The sequence below is a fragment of the Bubalus bubalis genome, chromosome 6, assembly GCF_019923935.1.
Source record: "Bubalus bubalis isolate 160015118507 breed Murrah chromosome 6, NDDB_SH_1, whole genome shotgun sequence".
NCBI classification, from domain to species: Eukaryota; Metazoa; Chordata; class Mammalia; order Artiodactyla; family Bovidae; genus Bubalus; species Bubalus bubalis.
Window position 1 is genome coordinate 16,738,824 of NC_059162.1, and position 17,834 is coordinate 16,756,657.

Below are 17,834 nucleotides of genomic sequence, written 5' to 3' on the forward strand. Positions count from 1 at the left end.
ATGAGATTAAACCTCCCGGAACAGCATTAGGTATTTTTTTAATGGTTGATTATTTTTGTATTTTGACAACTCTTGCAATTAAAAAGAAAAAAATGACTTTCAGGCTGCAAAACTGGCCTCTACTGCTAATTAGATTCCATGGATCTGTCCTGAAAGATATAAATCATTTTAAAAACATCATCACTAAACGTACTGCTATAATAAATAAACTACCCAAGCTCTTCGACCTAGAGAAAAGAGAAGATGGAGGGGGGCGTGGTGTGTGAAGATATTTGTCTTTTTCTGTCAGCTTTTGTTTTTCGGGTCCCAGGCTCTGGCACCGCTGGTTCCCTCTGCACACTGTCTACAGTGGGCACTCCTACCCACAGCTGCACTCCCTCCCCTTCCAAGGGTGTCACGTGGGCTGATGAGATAATGTATGTGAAAGCCTTGGTCAACTGCAAGGCACAATCTAATGCCAATGATGACTGTTGTTATTATTCTTATCATACTCCAGGGAAACCCTGTTGCCTCCCACCCTCCCAGACCTACTCTGCAGGACAGCCGGCGAAACTCAAGCTAGACAGCCCCTCCCACGTGGGCGGAGGTCCTGGCGCAAATCCGTCTCGCCTGCTAGCAGCGGGGGGGCGCTACCGCTTGCCTCAGACCCTACCCGCCTACAAGCCCCCCCACCTCCCCTCAGTAATGGCTTTCCCAGTCCTTCCTGGCTTCGGGGGCCTAACTCCGGAAGGAAATCTCCTCAGTTCCAGTGAAAGTTCTCGAGCTACTGAAGTCATCGACTCCCCTTGGCCTGTCTTCACACCCACTCCCCCCAGCCCCCTCCCCTCCAAGTGCCCGCAGCGGAGCCAGGCTGCCCCGGAAGGATCTGACCGGCAATTTCCTACAATTGTCTGACTGGGGCTCCTCAGTCTATCAGCTCCCCGCTTCCCTCCCCACCTCATCTCTTGCAGTCTCCCCTCCCCAAAGCCCCAGTCTCCTGGATATCCCAACCTCCACCCTGATCTGACTTCTTAGGCCCCACAGTTCTCTTTAGCATTTCCTCTCTCTTCTAGGATTGTCACTACCCTGGGGGAGGTGGAATGGGGGTTTGGGAGTCAACATGGCCACCAGGGCCCATCAGGAAGTTGGATGTGCTGCCGTGTTACCAAGGCAACCACCCTTCTGTGTTAGGCCTTCCCAGAGCTATTTGTCCCCAGCTGAGGAGGGTGAGGACTTGACTGTGTTAGGTCCCTCTCCCAATAAATCAAATCTGACTGAGGCCAAAAATGGTGGGCAGGGAGCACAGGATATTCTAGAAGGCTCATTAGACAAAGGGAGGACAATTTATCCTTTCTTCAGCCACTTGTGTATCAAGGAGCGCTGTCTCCAAGGCAGACCTCCAAGCTCTCCCTGGACCATCCTGACCTCCAGTGCCGCTGGGCGTGGACTCCAGGAAGAGGCTTGCAGAGGTCGGAGGAGGGGCCTGTCTGCACTTGATGGATGGTACTGAAGAAATGTCTGGCACTTTCTTTCCCCATGGGGGAGGTGAAACTGCAGCCACCTCTCCCCCGCATTCACATTCCTGCCTGCCTGCTCAGGAAGGGGGTGGGGTGGGTGGCCAGAGCAGGGAAAGGAGGGCCCTTAGCCCCACTGAGAGTTATAAACTATCACTCACATTTGCCTGCACTGTCAGGGGAATGGATGGGCAGGTGGACAATTCCCACATTTCAACTGAGGTAAAAGGGGATCCCTATGTTCCCACCCCACCCTCCTTCTTGGCTCCCAGACGTCCTGGGGCAGGTGCCAGGACTGCCCATTCAGTCTGCACTCATTATATTCTTACTGTATGCTGGCCATTGGGTAATAGAGCAAATAAACAGAGATCTCAAAGTGTAGTCCACAGATTCTATGAGCCCCCAAGATCCTTTCAGGGGCTGTTGCTCAGTCAGTCAGTTCAGTCATGTCCAACTCTTTGCAACAACATGGACTGTAGCCTGCTTGGCTCTTCTGTCCATGGAATTCTCCAGGCAAGAATACTGGAGTGGGTTGCCATTTCCTTCTCCATTTCAGGGGATGGATGAGGTCAAAAAGATTTTCATGGGAATTCTCTGACAGTGCAGTGGTTAGGATTTGGTGTTTTCACTGCTGTGGCCTGGGTTCAAGCCCTAGTCGAAGAAGTAGGATCCTGCAAACTGCGCAGCATTGCCAAAAAAAAAAAAAAAAAAAAAAAAAAAGTTTTTTTCCCCCATAATCCTACTAATTATGTGCTATTTTACCATTTTTGGCTGCACCGAGCAGCACACAGAATCTTAGTTCCCTGACCAGGGATGAAACCTGTGCCCCTGCATCAAGAGCGTGGAGTCTTAACCACTGGATTTCCAGGGAAGTTTTTTATTTACCTTATTGACTGTGTTGTTATGTGCACTGATAAGGCTGGTGTCTTAGCATAAATCAAGGCAGTAGCACCAAACCAGTCATTGTAATCTTCAAAAAAAAAAAAAACAAAAACAAAAGCCAGTTTCTCTCAAGAATGTCTTTGATAAAGCAGTAAAAAATTAACATGTGATGGGTTTATTAAAGTTATTTTAAATGAGTTAATAAAGACTTGTTTTCATTTCTAATACAGAATATATCGATAAATATAACCCACATGAAAGCTCTTTGGGGCCCTCAGTAGTTCTGAAGGGTGTAAACAGATCCTGAGACCAACAGAGTGAGCACTGCTGGGGTCACTCACAGGCTGTTACACTGGTTCCTCAAACTTGAAGGGAACTTGCTCACATATTAAATTGCCAGCTTGAGAAACGTCTTATTTAAAGCTGAGGGTAGAGAATATGGTTGTGTTTCTTGGCAACCCTGGCTCGAGAAAGGACACTGTCACTGGAATAAAGACTTTAATGGTCTCCACTCACAGGAGAAGCAAGGCGTGCAAGCCCACAGCCCTCTGTACTTCCCTTTCTCCCCTATGTGCTGAATATCTTGTGTTGGGTCATGGGGGATTCAGGGTGCTTGTGGCCCATGTGGGCTAGGCCCAGATGTGGGCTTCCCCCAGCCCCTAGATTCATGTTTAGTCCCTTCTCCTATTCCCACTCAGGGGGCTCTTCCCACCCCCCCCCCCTCCCATAATAGTCACAGTGGGCACAGGGAGGGGCAGGAGGATTCAGGAATCCACATCCCACCTTGGCCTGGGCTGGGATAGGGTGGACAGTGAGTGTGTGTGCTTACGTGTGTGTGTGTGTGTGTGTGTGTGTGTGTGTGTGTTTTCCCTGGGCATGACTGTGAGTTTTGGTCCCGTCCTGTGGGCTCCAAGTTCTCCCCCATACCAGTCCTCTGTCAGAGGTAGTATCTGGTGTCTCCACTGGGGTCAGCACATCTGAGTTATTCAAGCCACTTGTTTGGCAATGTGGGGTTGCTGTGGACGGGCTGATGCTGGCATCTCTCTGTCATCTCCGGCCCAGGGAAGGGGGGAATGGAAGGCCAGGAGGGGACCCAGGTCAACCTCGGGTGCTACTCCCTCGCTCCCCCAGGAGCCAGTAGGTCCGAACTTTGCCTTTGCCCTGGAGGGAAAAAGAGGCCATTGGGGTGGGGAGTGATACATCCACTTTCCCAAATGATGGGAATGGGGATGGTTGCTTGAGAAGGGGCCTAGGGGAAGGTGAGCCCTGCAGGGACCTCAAGGGGTTGTGAGGGCAGGGACTTTCTTTTCTACCTTCATTTCTACATCCCCTCGAAGCTCCAGCTCGAAACCACCAAACTCCTCCAGGACAGCCTTGGTTTCAGAAGATAAGTGGATCTTCAGGGCTGGGTAGGATAAGGGAGGAGAAGGGAGACGAGAGATGCAAGAGTTGGGAGCAGGAGACTGGGGGCCGTGGGGCTAGAAAGATGCTCTCCCACCTTCCTTTAGCCCTGAAAGCCTCCTAATTCAGAGTCCCACCCATTCCACATGGTGTCTGACCACACAGGCCTTGCCCTAAGAATTTCAGAGCTGTGTTGTCCACCACGATAGCCACTAGTCACATGTGGCTATTTAAATTGCAATTAAAATGAAATACAGTTAAAATGCAATAAATAAATACAATGCAGTGCCTCAGAGGCTACCATATTGGACAACACAGCTTATAGTAGAATGTAGAGGTCAAGGGCTCAGACACTGGAGCCTGCACTGCCTAGTTCGAACCCGAGCTTGGACACTCGGCTGGGGAAGTAATATTAACTCTCTGTGCCTCATTTTCCTTGTCTACAAAATGCTGAGAGTAACAGGACCCATCTCAAAGTTTTCTTGTGTGGATTAAACTTAATGTTATTCATAAAGTATTTTAAAAGAAACTGGCACTTAGGAGGCACTGTACAATTGGTTGCTATCATCGTTTTTTAACTCAGCACTCGCACATTAGGGTTGAAGAAGCCCAGGCCTTGGAGAGGAGATCTGCGCAGGCTGCTGAGGTCAGGCCCAGGCCTCCTGACTACTGTTCCCCGCAGCCCTTCCTTGACTCCCTAGCAAACTGGTCTAGGTCATCTTAGTATTCCAGGGCCTGGTATTCAGTAGTTGCTCAATAAATGGTGACTGAATTGAATTGTGTTGACTACAGCAGGAAGCAGATCAACAGGAAGCAAGCCTAAGGGAAGAGCTGGGAGCAAGCATTTATCAGATACTCATTGTGTTCCAGGGGCTGTGCTGTGTTTTTTATAACCCCAAGACATCATCATTTTAAAGACAAACAGCTGAAGCTCAGACAAGCTGAACAACTATTACATGCTAGTCATGTTATATGACTTTCTCAAATAACTCTTCTGAGGTAGATGTTTAATTCTCATTTTCCAGATAAGGAAAACCGGGGTTCAGGGAGGTGTAGCAAATTGACATGAAACATCAGTTGTAGAACTGAGATTCACACCCAAGTGGGCTGCTCTGAAGCCCTCTTGACCACACCCAAGAGGGCCCTAAAGGTAAGATTCCTGCTGGAAACTGTCAGACGTTGGTCTGCAAAGACTTTTCTGTCTTTTGGCAAAGGGAGCAGCTGGGACCTGCGTCTCTGATTAGACTCAAGGTGACCTGGCCAGGTTGAACCCTTATGAGATGGCAACTCAGGAAGAGAGAGAACAGGGAGTGGAAGGCATCCGCTGCCAGGCGGGCAACTACAGACCCCCTGCCCTCCCTGTCCCACCCTGGGGACCCAGAGTACCTTCCCCATTAGACTCCATTCGTGAGGCAGTGTTGACTGTGTCCCCAAAGAGACAGTACCGGGGCATCTTCAGCCCCACCACGCCGGCACACACGGGTCCTGAAGGGAGTGGAAGCCCATGAGTTCAGGAGAGTAGGTGGGAGGAATGGAGGGTGACCTAGGTGGGGCCAGAGGGTGAGGCTAGGGTAGGGTGCCCCAGGAGAGGCAGCAGGTGGGATCTGTGGTCGGTGGGAGCCCAGCGGTGTGTGTAGGAGGAGGTGTAGGTGTATGCGCGTGTATAGGGAGAACTGGAGAGCGTTGGGGCTGGTCTCCCATCTTTCGCGGCCTCACCCGTGTGGATGCCGATGCGCAGGCGCAGCTGCTCCTGGGGCCGGTGGCGGATGCGGAAGGAGCGGACCGCGTCCAGCAGCGCCAGGGCCATGCGGGCCACCTCGCGGGCGTGCAGCCTCCCGTTCCGCACCGGGAGCCCGGACACCACCATGTAGGCGTCACCAATGGTCTCCACCTGTGAGAGTCGCGAGAGAGAGCAGGACCTGAGGGCTCCAACTTTCTCTTGCCAGTGTGGGCCGTCACCCAGAGGGCACTGGCTCCTAGTCCACCCGTCTACCAGCCATTGTGTTTGCTCATCCTCCATGCTCCTCCCGGTTTTTCTGGCGGTTCCTGCGTCTCCCTGTGACACCTCCTCGTTACACTGTCTTTGCTCACGTCCCTTGGTCTTCTTTCTCTCTTTTTTTTTTTTTAGTTCTACCTGTTTATTGCCATCGCCCTCCACCCACCTCATGCGCGCATGCTCAGTCACGTGACCCCATGGACTGCCGCCCACCAGGCTCCTCTGTCCATGGACTTTTCCAGGCAAGAATACTAGAGTGGGTTGCCATTTCCCTCTTCAGGGTAGTCTTCTCTCTTAAGGCTCTATGTCATTCTACCCTTCACTTTTCTGTAACCCTGTCCACAACTGTCTGCCTGTTCCTTCCCATCTTTACTCACCTTGTATACGTCAAAATTGTCTATGACAGCATCAAAGCAAGTGTACAGGTCGTTGAGCAGGGTCACCACCTGGAAGAAAAGAGAATCCACAAGGGGTGAGGAGTAAGGGACCCCACCTGGGCTCAGGTGGAAAATGCAGACCCAGAAGGCAGACCTGTGAGATGGAGATGAGAAGCCAGCACAGCACACCTGGCTGCTCTCACACCTGTAGCTGTGCCTGACTCACCTGCATGGGCGTGCTCTCTGCTGATAGGGCTGTGAAACCCACGATGTCACTGAAGTAGATGGTGACGCTGTCAAAGGCTTCGGCCTGGACCGTCTCCCCGCGCTTCAGCTGCTCAGCCACTGAGCTGAGGGGTCAGGGACGGGGCAGGATCAGAAGATGAGCCGGGGGCCAGAGCAGGGCTGGCGGGGGCACCAAGCACAGGCACTCACTGAGGCAGAATCTGGTAGAGCAGGGCCTCGGCCTTGCGCTTCTCCTCCAGGTAGGCCTGGGTCCGCTCCTCCACCAGCTCCTCCAGGTTGTTGGCGTACTGCTCCATGCGTGACAGCAGGTTGTCCAGGATGTTGCTGCTGTTCTCCCTGGGGAGGGGGGTGGTGGAGGGGGTGGTGGTGAGGGGGAGCAGCATGCCCAACCCTGCAGTGCCCACCCCAGGCTCTCACCCTACCCAGACTTAAGTTAGCTTATACTGCAGCAGAGTCCCTGGAGACGGTCAGGGTTGGGGGGCACAGCAGGATGGGAGTGCAGGGGAAGAGGGTAGGAAGAAAGTCCAACTCATCCCTGAGTCCCCAGGGTCAAGTGTGAAGCTTCAGACGTATTGGCTCTTTTGCTCATTTTGTTGAACACAAGTAGGCTAGAAGGAGGTGGAGGAGATAGAGTGCTTCCCAGGTGGTGCTAGTGATAAAGAACCCATGTGCCAATGCAGGAGACCCAGGAGACGAGGGTTCGATCCCTGGGTCGGGAAGATCCCCTGGAGGAGGGCATGGCAACCCACTCCAGTATTCTTGCCTGGGAAATCCCAAGGACAGAGGAGCCTGGCAGGCTGTATAGTCCATAGGATCTCAAAAGAGTCAGACACGACTGAAGTGACCTAGCACACATGCGCACAGAGGAGGTAGAGAGGAACAGGGATCAATTGAGAAGAGAGTGAGGGCACAGACTAGCTAAGGGGTGTGCCTGGGGGACTGGCCCCCACAGAGCAACTGGGAAAGGGGATCAATGGGTGGATGGGAGCTCCCAGGGAGGACAGAGAGGCAAAGGGAGGAGGTTGAAGGCCATTTACTCTGCTTACCAGTGAAGACTGTGGAGAAGGGGCCAGGGAGGAGACTGGTATGAAAAGTGGGTGGCTGTGGGGATAACTGGGTCCTCCGGTATTCACAAAGGGGGCTGCGGGGCTGTGGTGGGCTGGAGCAGGATATGTCTGGGGGACTGTGCATGGGCTCTGCCACCACAGGGATAAGACTTAAGTGTGGGATACACGGTGGCTGCCGTGGGTGGAGGAGGCTGGGACGACCCAGAACTAACGCCAGCGACCTGTTAAATTTTCGCAACATCAGGCGGATCTGCTGGAAGGGCGGCCGCTCCTGTGGGTCCTCGGCCCAGCAGCGCTGCATCAACTGCCCCAGTTCCTCCAGGTGACTCTGCAGGGCCAGGGAGGGCCGGAAGGGGGGCTGCTCGCCCCGAGTCACACGCTCGATGATCTCTGTGTGGTGGGGGGAGAGAGGATGAGAGATGGGTTCAGCCTGGGGCCTGTTGAGTAACCAGGTGGGGAAGCCCAGGACCAGGGCAAGGGCCAGGGAAGCCCCGTAGGGACCTGGGCCAACCGTGCTCAGGGTCACTGGCCACAGTGTGGGAGAAGGGGGCAGCGTTGCCAGGGTTTCCTCTCTCTGGAGCTGGGGTCAGTGGAGTGGGGCAGCATTAGGGGAAAGTGTGGTCCACTCACCTTTGGGACTGAGGTCCAAACCTTCCACGTGGAAGGCGCCGCTCCTCAGGGCAATCTCCTGAAGGATGATCCCAAAGCTGTACACATCACCAGGCTGGGAACCCCGGGCAGGGGGTGAGGCCATTCGCAGGAGCTCAGGGGCTGTCCACAACTTTTCTGGGGGTCAGAGGTCAGGAGTCACAGGGTGAAGGGCCCCAAAGCTAAGGGGTGACGGGAAACAAGGATGTGGCTAGGCTGATCTGGAGACAAAACGGGGTGCTAGAGCTAGAAGGGGCTTGAGACGACTTCGTCTGACTCGGCTTTCTACTGATGATGAATTGAACTGGGAGTCAGGAAAGGTGGGCCCAAGCCCATCGCAGGCCAGGGCATCAGTCTCCCCATCGGGTTGTGCTGGTCGTAGGGGTTAGGGGTCAGAGTCATGCGGGGCTCACTGGCATAGAGGGTGTGTCCTTGCTCTGGCTCTGGATCCCTGAAGCTCTCCAGCCCGTAATCGGTGATCTTGAGCACAAAGCGCCCGTCTACCACACAGTTGGATGACTTGAGGTTCCCATGGGAGCAAATGGCTCCATTGTGTAAGAACAGCATACCCTGGGAAGTTCCGGGAGGCAGGGGTCTGAGTGGGACCTCCAACCAGGGCCAGAGAAGAGGCCCGCCTGGCCCCTCACCCCATACCCAGTGGGGTCGTCCCGGCCTACCTTGACAATGTCATTGGTGAGCGAGTACCGGAACATCCAGTCCAGAGTGATGCTCTCATTCTCCAGGATGTCCTGCAGGGCAGTGAGAGTCAGCCCTGTACCCTGCACGCGCCCCCAGGAGGAGGAGTGCAGGGGTCCCGCTGACATAAACTGGCAGAACGAACAAAACTTCGTATTTACTCTAGTGCCACCACCCTCCCCCACTTCCATTTTACAGATGGGGAAAATAAAGGTCAGAAAAAAGGAGAGGCTTGCCCTTATGGTCAGTCAAGGGCGGACTCAGGGCTGGACCCAGGTGTCCTGACACTCCCTTGTCACCCTCACCTGTAGGCTCCCACGGGGACAGTACTCTGTGAGGATACAGATGTTGGGGGGATCAGTGCAGGCTCCCACAAACCTGGTCAAGTGTTCGTTTTGTACATCCCGCATCTGCAGGTGAGAGCCAGCATCAGAGCCTGGCAGAGATCTCACTCCTCACCAAATTGCCCCTACCCTCAGGGACCCCTCACTCTTCCTAAGTCCCGATGTATTCTCTCCAGACATTCTATGAGCTTCCCGTGATTCCCACTCCTGTTCGAAAGAACCTGTCCCCAGAATCTGCTCCCTACTCCCTCTGCTTCCTAAGCCCATCCAGCGGAGCCCCTAGGAAATCTCCAGTAGCCCTTCTCCCATCTGTGATTCTACTCACAATGTGCAAGGGCCCCTCCCACGGCTCTAGGGCCCACCCTTTCCTAGGATACGCTGAGGTCCGTCCATGCTGCTTCTGTGGGCCAACCTCCCTGTATCCCCAGATTCTTCCCCAGGCCGCTGCCTCCCTCCCTCCGCACATTACATGCTTCAGCTCAAACAGGACTTCCCGTGTCAGCTCAATGCGTTTCCGGTTCACACGTTTCACAGCCACGAGGTTGCCCTGAGCAAGGAGTGGAGGTGGTCACTGTGAGGAAAGAGCCCAGCACTGGGAACCCCACTGCTCTGACAGCCCACCGCTGCCCTAGGACCCTCCCCAGTCCTTCATCAGAGCACAGCCCTGTCCCATCCGGACGACTAGTGGTCTTACCCAGACTTACCTTATAATACGCTGTCTTGGCAAAGATTTGGAGTTGGCCCTCTGTGGTCAGTAGGGAGCCATAATTGGAGCCTCTCTGAAGGGGTGGAGTGCAGGAGGGATGGTCAGCCAGGGGGCCTAGTTCTCCATCCTGGCTGGCTGAGCTCTGCTCTTCACTACCCTGCCTCATCCTGTCACCCTACGTCAGCTCAGTGTGTGGAATTTCAGCTCATCCTGAAATCCTCATTTATTTACTTTTTAGAAAACAAAATTTATTGGAGTGTAGTTGCTTTACAGGGTTGTGTCGGTCTCTGCTGTACAGCAAAGTGAGTCAAATGTATGTACGCATCTGTCCCTTCTTTTTTAGATTTCTTTCCCATTTAGGTCACCACAGAGCATTGACTAGAAGTTCCCTGTGTTATACAGTAGGTTCTCATTATTTACTTTAAAAACAAATGTATTTTCACATATGCTATCACTGACCTGTGAGGGAGGCTCTGTGGATGCAATCATTATCTGAGATGGTCTCAGAGAGGGTATGTGACTTGCCCAAGGTCACATAGCAAGTGAAGGCAGAGCTGGGACGAGAACCTTGCTCTCTACCCTAACTCGTCAGGTGCTGCCCCTGTACCCGTTCCCAGCTCAGCCCCCTTCCCCCCGTTAGTGGAGCTCTTACCCCGCTCAGGGTCAGCCGGCTGCCTGCACTCCGGAGATGCCTCTCAAGGCTACTGGGCTGCAGGTCCTCCCAGCGCACTCGCCACAGCTCTGAGGCCAGTTCCTTCTCCAGCTGCATCTTCCTGGGGCACGAAACCTGCACCTGAGCCCACGTCTGAGCCCCTGACCCAGGGCGGGGGTACTCAGCAGCCCCTCCTCAGAGCCCTGGGATCTCTGCAGGAGCTGAGAGATGGGTGGGGCAGTTACAGCCTCTCGGCTCCGAATCAGGAGGCTTGGGTGAAATTCTGCCTCACTGGGGACCTTGAGGTAGTCATTTCTCTTCTCTGAGTCTCATGTTCATGTCTAAAAGTCCTCATGTGGAAACTGGGGATATTGACGTTTATTTCAAAGCATTGTTATAAGAATGAAAAGAAATGTGTGTGGAAGTGCCTGGCACACAATTTATGCTCAACCAGCCCTGATTTTCTTCTCTCCCTCCTTGCTTCCCTCTGTCATCAACTTTTCCTGCACCTGTCAGCCTCCCACCAGAAGGCAGGAGTGAGTCTTCTTTCTCTCTTCTCTGCTCTGGGTGCAGCCCCTGGTACATGGCCAAGCCATCATCCTTGCTCAGCTAATATGGGTCCAACACATTGCTTCCCATCTGGTCTGTACAAACAGGAAGGGAGGATAGACCAGCCTCAGCCCAGAACCCACATACTATGATGCTCCAACAGATCTGCTCCTTCTTGGATCTCCCAGATCCTCCTTGGCCACTCCTATCGCTGGTCCCTCCTCAAGTCTCCTGCATTGGCAGGTGGGTTCTTTACCACTAGCACCACCTGGGAAGCCCTTTCCCCTCCTTCTTCGTTGTAGGGCTTTTTAGTATCTTTTCTCCCCCATCTCCCTGGGCCTTGCTGTGCTGTCCCTACACCCCTCCCTCTCCACTCTTGGTCCCTGCCACCTCCTCTGCTACTGGTTCTCTGGGCCTTCCAGCCTCAGTCACCACCCTCATCCCCAGGCTCACCTGTATATGAAGAAGGAGACGATCAGGATACTGAGAAGGGAGAGGCTCCCCACCAAAGCCAGCACCTCCAGGGTGGAGAAGTGGTCTACAGAGGAGGACCGAGTTGTAGCAAGAGAGATGTGAGACAGACATTGGAGAGGAGAAAGAAGAACTTTTTTATATATAATTTTTTTTTTGGCCGCACTGCATGGCATGCAGGCTCCTCTCCTGACTGGGATTTGAACCCATGCCTAAACTGGAAGCATGGAGTTCTAATCACTGGACTGCCAGGGAAGTCCCAGAACTTTTTAATATTTAATCAATGAACTCAGATAGTGGATGAAGGGACAAAAAAGGCAGGCGGAGTCTCTGCGGGAAACCCTCAGTGCCAGAGAGCAGCACCTCTTCGACTCCCTGAACAGGAAGCATGCAGTGTCTCCAGAATGGAGGCCAGGAAGGCAAGGGGCAGTCACCTTGGTTGCAGGCTGGGTCCTCATTGTCAAAGCCACACTTGGGGACATCGGGAGGTGGATACCCCAGGGGCCAGTTCAGTTTGCACCCTGACATGGTCACCAGTTCTTGGGAAGTCCCATTGAAGTTCAGAACAACCTGTGGGGGGGCAGGAGTGGTGGGTGGGCAAGGGCCCTTGGTGAGGCCTCCTGTCTAGGGTAGCAGTCCTGCCCCTCACCTACCCCGTCTCCGCTGCCAGACTGTCTGCACTGTCAGCAGCTCACTGAGCCCCTGGCATGACTGGATACAGACAGCCTCATACCCACACCCCATGTTATCAGAATGGACAAACTTGAAAGTGACTTAAGCGCTTCCATATTCTATATAGAATCACAGGCCCACACTCAGGAAGTTTGTAATCTGGGATTGAAGCACCCAGAAAATAGGAAAAGGCAGTGTTTTCAGTCCACATTCCCAAGCCTAAACCATATACTCCTCCTTCTGAATATAGCCTGTCTCTGCTGGAAGGGGATCCTGCCTACCTTCAGAGACATGGGGCTTGCTGAGGGCAGGGCTGTGTTCCCTTCTTACACATGGGGCTCCCCAAGGACAACACCTGAGTCCCTATCATTCTGGTTGTTCCTCCAGATTGGCTGGATTGCTTTTATCCAGGGTTCACTCTTATGCAGGGAGGTAGGAAGGTGAGATGTCACTCCCAGTTGGCACTGCCTTCTTGGGGGCACAACCTTACCCTGAAGGCACCAGTGTTAGGATCCATATCCCAGAGGGAGAAGTCGGTCTCCCGGTCTCCATTGCTGTCCATTTTCAGGTATCCTGTCACACCTGGGGGTATGGAGGATGATGAATGTGTTTTGAGAGTGGAAGTTCAGGTACTCCAGACCTCATCTCTATCTTTTGATCTTGTCTGTCTTGCCCTCCGAATATATATATATATATAATAAAAGAGACAGACGTGTCATCAGCAGGAATGATTAGTATTGGGCACTTAAGAAGATTTCTTGATGCCTCTAGGGAGATGGGAAGGAAAGCCTAAAGGCAGCTTGGAGGAGAGGAAGAGACTGGTGTGTGTAAGTGACTACCTGCACTGCAGGCCTAGAGGCTTCCTGTTGCCTCCTGCCTGGGGCCCCAGGGTAGCCCATTCCTGCCACCTGTAGTCCCTGACCTTGGAAGCTTCGGTTCCACATCCGCTGAGTGATGCCCTCCCCATCAGTGACAGCTCCCCCGTGTGCTAGAGTCTCCGTCACCGCCTGGATGTAGAGCAGGAGCCCATCGTGGAAGGATGCTGGGATGGTGTTCACCTGCAGGGGCAGGTAGAGCTGGGCTGCTGGGGGGAAGTATGAGGGGTGCAGAGTGGGGTGCTGTGGGGCAGGGAATGGGAGGTAATGGGAACTTGAAAGAGGATGGGCACAAACAAAGCCACCCATGTACAGACAGAGAGATTTCACTACTTATAAGACACATCTGTGTACACCTGCTAGGCACGTGGGGCAGGACGTATCGTCCTCATTTTACTGATAAAGATTTGAGGTTCAGAGGGTTGAACAGTTGTCAGTGCCGCCCTCCATCATCAGGAGAGACGGGGGAGCAAAGGGAAGGGAAAGAAGGGCAGGCCTGGGGAGAGGAGGGAGGCTGAGAAAGCAGGGCAGAGACCAGCAGAGGGCTGTGGAGTGGAGATTCGGGGCCCACATCACCCAGGACCCCCTCCTACCAGGCCATCCTCCATGGTGAAGTTGAACTGCTCAAGGGCCAAGCGTTTTAGCTTCTGTAGGAATTCCAAGTACTCGGGATTATCCGGCTCTTTATATGTAATGATTTTGGCAGCCTGAGGAGGAGTCAGTGGAGAGGGGAGAGCTGGTTGGATGCTGACTCTGGTCCTCCCTGTACCCTGAGTGCCCACCTCCCAGAGTTGCACCTCTGCTTAGCTCAAGGTCAGATTGGACCCCATGTCCTGCATGAGGTGCTGCCTGCATCAAAGCAGGGAATGTCGACGGGATGTGAACATTATCCCGCCTCAAGGGCATTCTCTCATATTTTTAGCCTCCTAGTTCTGAAGTCCTCCGACCCTCTATGTGCCCCTGGCCCCAGCCCCCTGCCCTTCTGTCACCTAACTCCCTACGAGCATCAATAACTTCTTTTCTGGAATCCTTTCAGACACTGAGGCACCCAGAACCCGGAAACTATGTGCCAGCAACCCAGAGCCCCACAGCCTGGGCTTCCAAGCTGAACCCTCACCCGAAAGGCCTGGTGGGCACTGACATCCTGCCCATCTCCTCTCTCCCAGGGCCTGCGGGGAGCAAGGCCGTGTGCACCTTGCAGGCTTTGCCCAAAGAGGTCCAGGTGGAAGAAAACATAGTCGTTCCCACTCAGGCCAGCTTCCAGGGCCAGAAGCATGAGGGCTCTGAAGGTATCCGGGGAGCTGCAGATGTAGATAACTGGGGAGAGAGAGAAGCCAGGGAAGCCAGGGTGTCAGGGAATGGAGGAGAAACTGAAGCTGGCGGGCCCAGGGGAGGAAGTTGAGACCCTGTGGTGGTTAAGTGGAACTCCTGGCTCAGTCTAGGCTAAGCAGGAGAAAGCCGAGGGAGAAGGTGGTGGGAGGGGGAGGAGGAAGGAGGCCAGATAGGGAGAGCAGGAATGGTGGAGCTGAAGGTGGGGAAGGTGAGGTGTGGAGCAGGGAGAGCAGAGGAGGGCCACCTGGAGAGGGGACTGGAAGACGAGAGGGCATATGGGAGCTCCGGGAGGAGAAGCTGGAGCAGGGAAGGAGGCTGCTGGGAAAAGACGGAAAATGGGGGAGAAAAAGAGGGCTAGGAACTAAGCCGGGGCCCCACTAAGTGTCAAGGTGGTAGCTGGAGGCCTTTTTTTACCTCTGTTAACTCCGGAGGAATCGGTGGGAAGGAGGCGAGGGAGTGGGGAGGTGAGAATACAGGCGAGCCTAGGAAGAAGAGAGGGGGCCATGGAGAAAGACAGGGAAATAGAAACTCAGAGGTGGACGGGGCGGAGGAGGCCGAGGCAGGAATGAAGGGCCCAGAGGAGGAGACGTTTGGTGCAGACGGGAGAGAGTCCCGGGGAGGGCCTGGAGGTAAAGCGGACAGGCGGGTGTGTCCTGCCTCTCACCTCGGCCTTTACGCCGCACGGTGCGCAGCAGCATGGTGTAGTGGTCGCGGTCTCCCTCGGCGAATTCCAGGTGGTCCACCGTGATGTTGAGGCGGTCGCGAACCCGCATGTACAGCCCCTCCACCACGAAGAAGCAGGGCTGGTCGTCACCGGGCTGGTAGGCGTAGAGCACGAGCGCCTGGCGCTCCCAGCCCAGCCGTCGGTGCAGCGCCGCCACGAAGTCGCCCAGCTTGGCGTGGCTAGGTCCCGCGCGGGTGGTCAGCGCGTACTCATCCTTGGCTCCGAAGCCCACGGCTGGGGCGCCGGCGGTCAGCAGCGGCACCCGCCAGTGCGCGGTGAAGCGGCCCACGGGGGCGGCGGCGTACACGCAGCCGGGGCCCAGGAACACCGCGGGGCTGTGCTCCCACTTGAGGTCCACGGCGGCCAGGGGCGCGGCGGTGTCGGAGCAGACGCCCAGCGCGCTCTCACTGCTGCCCAGCACCGTGCGGACTGTCCAACCCGGCAGCAGGTCCGGCCTCGCCTTCACCCGGGCCAGGGCCAGCTCCACCGCCGGTCCCACGCGCGCCCAAGACCACGGGTACGAGGTGTTGGTCAGAGGCAGCACCACGGCCACAGTCAGGTTGCCAGCGTAGCTGCCCGGGAGCAGTAGCAACGGCGGCAGGAGCAGAAGCAGGCGCAGGCGGGCGCCGGAGGGGCGCCCGGGGCGCGGCATGGCCTCAGCGGGCACCGTGGTGGGCGAGCGCTCCCACCATGGCCTCAAGCGTCCACTCCAGCTGAGCGGACGGTACGGGCACCGGGAGCGCCCCTGTGGGAGGGAGGAGGGGCGAAGCGGGGGCGCTCACCCCGGAGCACGCTGCCCCCTCTAGCTGCGACAGTCCGCGCCTGGAGCGCCAGGGGCGCGCGACCTAGGGGTGTGCCCAGGGCTCTGCGGAGCAGGTGGGTGCGAGGAGAGCGCGGGGGCCGAGAGGACCCGAGTGTGAACCACAGGGTGTCTGTGTGTATGTTAGGAGAGAGAAAAAGAGAGCGTGAGCGAGCGCTCTGTGGAGAAGGATGGGAGAGAGGGCTCAAGGGAGGAAAAGGGGAGTGTGTTTGTGTGTGTGCGTGAGCGCTTGGCTCAGGGAGTGTGCCAGAAGGGGCGTCCGGCCGGCCCAAGTCTCCTACAGTCCGAGGGGAACTGGGGAGGACCCAAGCCAAGCTCCGAACCCTCCCTCCCGGCCGCTTCCCCTCCCAGACTCCGAGACCGTAGAACCAAGCCTGGATCTTTAACTCCTTCCTCCCCGTCCCCAAGTCGTGGACTCTCCGCGCCTCTCAACCCGCACGGTTTCCTCTAGATCCTCTTCCCGCTTCTCGGCAGGCCAAATGTGTTTCTCCTCCGAGAAGCGGTACTCGCAGAAGGGGCTCCCTCACGGGGATGGGAAGAACAGAGATGTATGGAAGTAACAGAGTGCCTCTTGCGCCCCACCTTGTCCCTCTCCTCCTCCTGGCTCCGTCTCGGGAAGAAAGAGGTGCAGGTTTGGGATCTTAGCCGGAGAAGGTGTGAGTGTTTGGGTGTCAGGTTGTGGGGCAGGAGGGTGACGGTTTTTGGAAAAGAAATTAAAGTAGTCCAGGGTCCCGCGACCACTCTATCTAGGATGTCACCCACCCCCCAGCTTCCAGACTGAGCGGATTAGTGGAGAAAAAGGGCCAGGTGGAAGGGCGGAGTTAACTCTTTAGTTCCCAAAAGGCCGAAGGAACGGGAGGGAGAGGTGGTGGGTGGCCGCTGAAACCAAGAGGTGTGACCTCGGGGCCGCTACGGGCGTGTGCGTTTGGTTTGTCTTAAAGAGGATTATTAAAGTGAGATTTGTCGGGACAGTGGCAGACAGTGTTGGAAATGACAAGCGGAGGCGTATACTGGGGAGTGTTTGGGGGGGCCCTTGACGGCTGGGCCGGGGGCAGGACAGCTGTGGAATCAGTCTGCTCCCTAGTGGCCAGAAGAAGTCATTGGCGGTATTGCGCGCCAACCTCTGAAAACTTCTGCCTCAGTTCAGTTCGGATCAGTCGCTCAGGACCAAAGATCTGCAAACTTCTGCACTGTAGACTTTCAAAGGACCTAGTACATGTTAAGCACCAACTAGATGCTGAAGGCATAAATATGAAGATTCTCTGTGTGTATATTTGTCCTTGTTGTTGTTCAGTCACTAAGTCATGTCCCAGTGTTTGCCACCCCAGGGACTGAAGCACACCAGACTCCTCTGTCCTTGACTATTTCCTGTCCATTGAGTCGGTGATGCTATCTAACCATCTCATCTTCTGCCACCTCCTTCTTTTTACTTTGTCTTTCCCAGCATCAGAGTCTTTCCTAGTGAGTAGGCTCTTCACATCAGGTGGCCAAAGTACTGGAGCCTCAGCTTCAGGCCCTCCAATGAAATTTCAGGGTTGCTTTCCTTTAGGATTGACTGGCTTGATCTTCTTGCTGTCCAGTGGGCTCTCAAGAGTGTTCTCCAGCACCACAGTCTGAAAGCATCTGTTCTTCAGCGCTCAGCCTTCCTTATGCGCCAACTCTCACATCCATACATGACTACTGGAAAAACCATAATGTTGACTATATGGACCTTTGTTGGCAAAGTAATGTCTGCTTTTTAATGTGCTGTCTAGGTTTCATAGCTTTCCTTCCACAGAGTAAGTGTCTTAATTTCATGGCTGCAGTCATTGTCCGCAGTGATTTTGGAGCCCAAGAAAATAAAATCTTCCACTGTTTCCACTTTTTCCCCTTCTATTTGCCAT

At 54.8% G+C, this 17,834-nt stretch overlaps 1 protein-coding gene across 1 annotated transcript; it reads right to left on the reverse strand.

Moving 5' to 3' along the window:
* Positions 1–2,534: 2,534 nt before the first annotated feature.
* Positions 2,535–16,276, reverse strand: NPR1 (natriuretic peptide receptor 1). The gene is made up of 22 exons (XM_006041035.3): positions 15,072–16,276; positions 14,193–14,392; positions 13,669–13,782; positions 13,123–13,258; positions 12,691–12,782; positions 11,963–12,098; positions 11,511–11,595; positions 10,509–10,629; positions 9,855–9,929; positions 9,620–9,697; positions 9,112–9,216; positions 8,788–8,859; positions 8,524–8,680; positions 8,093–8,248; positions 7,684–7,852; positions 6,585–6,731; positions 6,376–6,499; positions 6,150–6,218; positions 5,493–5,667; positions 5,163–5,261; positions 3,689–3,780; positions 2,535–3,536 (listed from the first exon to the last, which is right to left on the reverse strand). Exons 1-22 carry the CDS (start codon positions 15,781–15,783, stop codon positions 3,474–3,476), a joined length of 3,177 nt encoding a protein of 1,058 aa, XP_006041097.1. The 5' UTR covers positions 15,784–16,276; the 3' UTR covers positions 2,535–3,473.
* Between the last annotated feature and the right edge of the window lie 1,558 nt (positions 16,277–17,834).

What these genes read in the sequence shown, in the direction of transcription:
- NPR1 (XM_006041035.3), bottom strand. Translation starts at nt 15,783, where the DNA reads ATGCCGCGCCCCGGGCGCCCCTCCGGCGCCCGCCTGCGCCTGCTTCTG. An exon ending in TCACCATGGAGGATGGCCTG is followed by an intron (nt 13,259 to 13,668) that starts GTAGGAGGGGGT and finishes CTGCCCCTGCAG; the next exon opens with GTGAACACCATCCCAGCATC. An exon ending in GCGCATCGGCATCCACACGG is followed by an intron (nt 5,262 to 5,492) that starts GTGAGGCCGCGA and finishes CACTCCCTTCAG; the next exon opens with GACCCGTGTGTGCCGGCGTG.